Below are 6,012 nucleotides of genomic sequence, written 5' to 3' on the forward strand. Positions count from 1 at the left end.
TTTTTGATACTTGTGTTGAAAATAAACAACGGGAAATGATTTAGTTAACTTTCGATCAATAAACTGAACTTAAAGATCTCAGATCACTTTTTCCTTTTAGTGGTGAGACGCAAACCTCCGAAAACAAAAAATGTCCAGAGAAGAGTTAAATGATCCCAGAAGGTGAAACCAACAGAAAGCCCAGCTTGTGCTGATGAACTGAGACGCAGCCGAAGGTCAGCGGCTGTTAGGATCAGCTGGACTGAGCGCGTGCAGCAGACACATCAGGAAAAACAAAAGGCTGCTCTTCTCTTTCCTTCAGTGTGTTGCTTGCGTGTTTGGCTGCAAGAAAAACTAGACAAATAGTCATTTTTTGCTGCGATCTGTTTCCAAAAAGTATCGTCTTCTGGTTTAACTGGAGACGTTTCGGTTCTACTGGATACCGAGCTGTTTCGGTCGATACCATAAAGGTCGTTTTGTCTTATGATTAAGGGAATTTAATTTAAATGTTACCATATTTCAATACAGATTTAATTCTCTTAAGCTTTGAGTGTGTGGCATGAAGGGACTAAAACTTTCTTTTCATCATTTAACCTTGTGTTGTATAACGAGAAAGAAACAACCTCGTTCGTGTTTCAGCAGCAAGGAAGGTGCTCCGACTCTTTCAGTGGGAACGGACACCTGCTGGACTCTTTCTTACAGATGTCAGTGTGATTATGAATTGAATTTTCCTGTGTCGCTCTCAGAGAGGGGGGAGGCCCCAACATAGTGTCAGGCCCCTGGGTCTCCCCTGGTTTGTTTCCTTTGGAGCCCTGGAAGTCTTAACGGGGATCCAAACAAAGATGGCTGTCTGATCAGCGTTTGTTGTTGCTCCTGCAGTCCTGTGTCCCCTGCTCTGTAAGAACGGAGGCGTCTGCCTGCAGAAGGACCGCTGTCTCTGCCCGCCAAACTTCACCGGGAAGTTCTGCCAGATCGCCGTTGCCGCCGCCGCCGCCGAAGCGTTGCCCTCCTCCACCAATGAGATCGTCAAGCCCGCGCTGTTCTCCGCCATGCCGGCCAATCAGGAGCTGAGCCAGTCCGAGTTCCTCCTGCCGCTGGGACAGAACGAGGAGACGGCCAGGTCTGGAGGTGAGTCTGACCTCTGACCTTTGACACAAACGGGTAACAAACATCTTCTTTTCCTGGACCGGGTCACTTCCTGGAGGCTGTGCTAGTTTAAACTGCTCAGAGGTGCAGGGTGGTGGACAGTCTTTATGCTAAGCTAAGCTAATTTGCGGCTTCTCGTAGCTTCATGTTTAATGTACAGACATGAGAGTCGGGTCAGTCGGGATTCTGAAGGGTCATTTGTTGCTCTTGTGAGCTAAAACAGAACTTTTTGTGTGCAGATCCCGGGCTCTCCCTGGTGAAGGTCAGAGTGCAGCACCCCCCTGAGGCCAGCGTGAAGATCCACCAGGTGCTGAAGGTAAAAACAAACACCCAACCCGTCCTGCGGATGCTCTCCTCTTCCTCCTCCTCGGGGTCGGCAGGCGCTCCGGCTCCAGCGGGTGTAGACGTCCAGGCCCAGACGCTGAAGGGGGACGGCGCCTTCGCCCAGCAGTCCGGGTTCAAGTACTGCTTCAGAGAGGTGAAAGACGGACAGGTAAGAAGAACTATTACCCACACTTCTTCTTCTCCGTGAGTCCTTCCAGCGCCCCCTAGAGGCTGCACTGCACTACAATCATCACGGTACGGTTTAGACCTGCTCTTTATGAAAAGCGCTCAGAGATAACTGCTGTTGTGATTTGGAGCTATATAAATAAGATTGAATTGAAAAGACAAGTTAATTACACACACAGTAGCGTGCACTCCTGATGAGTCGCGCACGCTCTACCTGCGTGAGCTCACTGTGAGCTGAGATCAATGACTGATCTCGCAGCATTTGCAAAGAAAAATGCCGCAAGACCAGATAGTGCGGCTCCAGCTGGAGACCTGCGCGGGACTGTTGTCTTCATCCATGCAGAGTAAAAAAAGGACACAAATGTTTGGGCTTCGCTAAACGCCCGTGTGACGGAGTCAGGCCCGTGAAGTACGTCTGGTGAGCAGTCGCACGTGCTGTTTTTAATCTTCTTTACAACTTCGTTTGTTGACTCCATCTTATCAGCGCTACTGCAGGACCCGCAGTATATTCTGTAGCCGCCCGCAGCAGAGTTTAAACCGTCCGCTCCCAATGCAGCTCTCTAGTTCCACCTTTGTGCTCCCGCGAGGTTTTAATGTCACGTGGCATGGTGACGTTTTGCAGCGCTGGCGAAAGTCGGACACAATTTCTGTCCAGCATGCATCACAGTGAGTCAGCACTGCGCAGCGCCGCATGACGTCAGTGTGCTGGTACAACCTCTAAATACGATTCTGAACCTGAAAATGATACCTGGCAGACAAATCGCATTTAGATCCCCCCCCCCTGTTTTCCTTTAATCCGCCAGTGTCTCCAACTCATCGTGTTCCTGAGTCACAGTAAAGACTTTTCTTCTTGTAGCCAAATGTTCAGGCAGCTGCGACCTGCATCAAAACAACATAATACAGTCGATTTTAGCTCGCTGCGCAGCTCCGACTTCCTTCAGCGCCACCGTGAGGCTCACATTGATGTTTTTAAACGAAACGCCTGAACAGCTGTTGGAAACGAACGCTCAAACGTGGTGAAACACCTGCTGAAACTCAGCACGTTAGCGGTTAGCCCAAAGTACCTGCAGTTTTATTTGTGTTTTCTGTATGAACGCCGTCACTTCCTCTGTATGAACAGGTTGTTGATGTGTGTGTGTGCAGTGCAGCGCTCCTCTGCCTGGTCTGAGGAGCAGGGAAATGTGCTGCAGAGGCATCGGGAAGGCCTGGGGGATCACGGACTGCGTCCTCTGCCCTGACAACACAGGTACAAACACACACACACCTGGAAGTACAGTACCTGAGTAAAGCCTCGTTCACGCCGCACCAGTTTTAGCCCGATTTGCCGCTCGGCGAGCGTCAGGCTGTGATCGGGGGTGAGTCAGCGGCTGATCGGGGGTCGCCAGTCGTTATGCGTGAACTACTCAACGACGCATCAAAACGGCTCCCCGACACATCACTGCCACATCGCCGACGCCAGCCAGATATCTAGCACGCCAAGTATCCGGAGGAGTCGGCCGACTCGACATCCACATCCAGCCAATGAGAGCAGGCGGCTACTTTTTACTCCCCTCTCGCTCTCTCTGTGGCTCAGACGATCCCTGCTACCTGCGTGTGCTGATCCAGTGTATGACTGCGGCCCGCCACAGTTTCAAAATGACCATGACGCCCAAATTACAGACCTCTAGCGTTGTGTTTTGTGGGCGCTGCTGTGAGCTCGCACGCTCAGAGACTTTGGCCTCCGACTCGAGATGACCACTGTTCTTTTGAGGTAACTACGGTAATGGTCGGTTTCTGTCTCTCTTCTGTAAGAAGGCGATTAAGCAACCGCACCTAAATTTGGAGTGCACACGTATTCAAGCCTTTATGGTAAATCCACTGAAGCGGCCCAGAGCGAGCCGACGGGCAGGTTAGAGACTTTATCCTCTCAGTGTTGCAGGATGGAAATGAGATTAATTGGATTATATTCACAGAAAGTGTAAAACATGTTACATGCGTTCATTAAAAGAAACAGTAAAATGTTTGGGAAAATATTTATTTTCTATTCTTTGATTCAGGGTTTTTGCCGACTGTTGTTGCTGTTTCGTCCCCATTTCTAGCTCCACACTGGCTTTATGATCACAGCATTGTTCTTCATAGACAGCCTCTTAATTTTGCACCAAATTAATGCATTTAACTTTAAAATATACAAAATGTTCTTCCGGGGGGGCCTGAGAGGGTCCGAGGCCCCCCCACCATAGCCTCTTAAAATCCTGTGGGAAACACTGAATCCATCTTTCACCCAGATTCTTTGTCTTTATAATAACAAGCAGCTGTTTCGTTTGCAGGATCGCTCATTTCCCGTGTGTTTTCTTGACTAAACGTGGTTTTTGGAGACCAGCGTCGGGTGACAGAGTTGTTGTCAGCTCGTGTAGCGTTTGTGACCCCCTGTCACCGATCAGTCGTGGAGCGCGAACGGCGCGGCCGTCGGCCAGCGCTGAGGGTCGTGTGGTCTGCATGAGCCTTAAATGCACTTTCAACCACTGACTTTCATCCAAAGTCGAGTTTGTTCGGTGTTTGTTGTGGACAGTTTTCCAAAAACATCACCGTGATATGGATGTTGAGAGATTTGACCAAAACTAACTGCTGCCAAACTCACGCGCACGCCTTTTAAAGTGAAATGAAATATTCTCTCTCTCTTTCTGCGAAGGTCGGATTCTTTATGAAATATTCCACCGGGAGCTGCTTATATAACTGCCTGACATGATCACACACAGAGTCAGAAGTGATGTCCATGTTGTTGCAGAGCTGACTAACGGCAAAGGAATGCTGCTCTGTGGGACTGTAGGCCTTTAACACACACACAACATCTGCACGTGTGTGTGTGCACACAGGAAGTCGTGTTCGCTCACTAACTGGCGTCCGACTCAAGAATGATGCAATTCACCTTTAAAAAAATAAAAAGAATTTAAGAAAAAGTGAGTCTGGTTTGATTCTCGATTTTCAGAATTGATTAGTTTGTTTCGAACGGACCGGAGGGGTTTGCGATATTGACAATAATTATAAGATATTTTCTTTGGGATCCTGTCGATAATTAGATGATCGGCGTCCCACGGCGTGAGAAACAGTAAGACTGCAGCTTCTCGAGACTAAAGCGGCGCTCCCGTGTGTTTCTTTCTTGACCGCTTGTGAAGAGGCGACAGGGTTAGCCCTGAAGCTAACATCAGCTGCTGTCCTATAGCTGTTGTCTTTATTCTGTCCTCCTCATCAGTGTAGCTGTGTTGGAGCCTCGGCTGGTTCTTGATATTCCCCGCGATGGTTAGTTTGTGCACTTTTGTTAACTCTTACTTCTTTCCCTACTTGGTATTCACCCCATTGATGCCAGTGTTTCCTCTAGGATGGAGTTGTAGCAGCGGAGGTGAAGCGAAATTTCTCTTTGTGTGCGTAGTGCTCAGTATGTGTGAATGGAAAACCCCGACACAACATGTCTCAGCAGTATGGCTCCTGTGTCCATGAGCATGTGATGCACCTTAGAACAGTTAAAATTTCAGTGTTTTCCCAAAGGCTTTTTTAAGTTTCAAGTTTTCCAATGAAAAATATGTAATTTAATGTCATTGGGCCGTTATTTTCACCATGTCTCTGAACAAATAGTTGGAAAAGCTGGAGCAGATAATAAATAACCAACAGCCAAAGATCAGTCTGCTGGAGGAACTCCAACCTCTAGATCTGGAGAAAGTAATTTGGTTGGTTCTGTTGCTCCTCAGTGATTTTACAGTGATGGCTCAGCATGTTTTGGGCATCGCCCCCTGAAACCCTGTTAATATGACCTCAGAATCATTACATGTTTGCCTTTTGTGTCTTCATTTTATTTGTAGACATTAATATAAAAAATTGGCAACATGAGAAACCTCCTCCCTTCTGAGGTGCATTTTATTTGCACATTAAAATCCAAAGAGAAACGTCTCCTCATGAGCTTAAAGGACGAGTTTGCATCACTAATTAGCTTCACTGACCTCCTCCAGTCACCTCTGCAGGCTGCACCAGTTTACTCTGTTTGTACCTGATGTTCTCAACATTACAGCTGCCAGTTACTTTCTACAAATTGAGCTAATGTTCAGTCACAGAGCAGCTCTGTAGCTGCTGTAGAAGCTGCTCAGGCTGAAGGGGAGATGTTCGCTAACTTGGTGCTAACAGGCTTCTCTTTTCCAGCAGGTGGGAAACAACAGACTTTTCTTGATCTTGAGAAGCCGACACTCTGTAACAGACACCGGACATTTACTGCCAGAATATTTTCCTCCGCTCGCGTTCACGTCACTTTCTGCCGCCCGGACAGTCAAACACTCGCTGCGCACCTCCTGATTCAGAGTTACGCTGCTCTTATAACAGCATCTGTCACGTAGACGTCCTTTGATGACCGAG

The 6,012-nt window shown here is 48.1% G+C and overlaps 2 protein-coding genes across 2 annotated transcripts in view; one reads left to right on the forward strand and one right to left on the reverse strand.

The window, feature by feature from the left end:
• LOC123985567 (SH3KBP1-binding protein 1-like) overlaps positions 1–6,012 on the reverse strand; it is a 234,595-nt gene that overhangs the window by 152,746 nt on the left and 75,837 nt on the right. The gene's annotated exons all lie outside the window — the stretch shown is intronic.
• The window catches only part of LOC123985985 (latent-transforming growth factor beta-binding protein 4-like), a 107,562-nt gene that overhangs the window by 41,534 nt on the left and 60,016 nt on the right, over positions 1–6,012 (forward strand). Inside the window, exons 8-12 of the mRNA XM_046074015.1 lie at positions 859–1,107; positions 1,365–1,618; positions 2,779–2,881; positions 4,304–4,337; positions 4,865–4,911. Coding sequence (XP_045929971.1) covers positions 859–1,107; positions 1,365–1,618; positions 2,779–2,881; positions 4,304–4,337; positions 4,865–4,911 — 687 coding nt within the window. The remainder of the gene's footprint in view (positions 1–858; positions 1,108–1,364; positions 1,619–2,778; positions 2,882–4,303; positions 4,338–4,864; positions 4,912–6,012) is intronic.

Source organism: Micropterus dolomieu, linkage group LG17, assembly GCF_021292245.1.
Source record: "Micropterus dolomieu isolate WLL.071019.BEF.003 ecotype Adirondacks linkage group LG17, ASM2129224v1, whole genome shotgun sequence".
Classification (NCBI taxonomy): Eukaryota; Metazoa; Chordata; class Actinopteri; order Centrarchiformes; family Centrarchidae; genus Micropterus; species Micropterus dolomieu.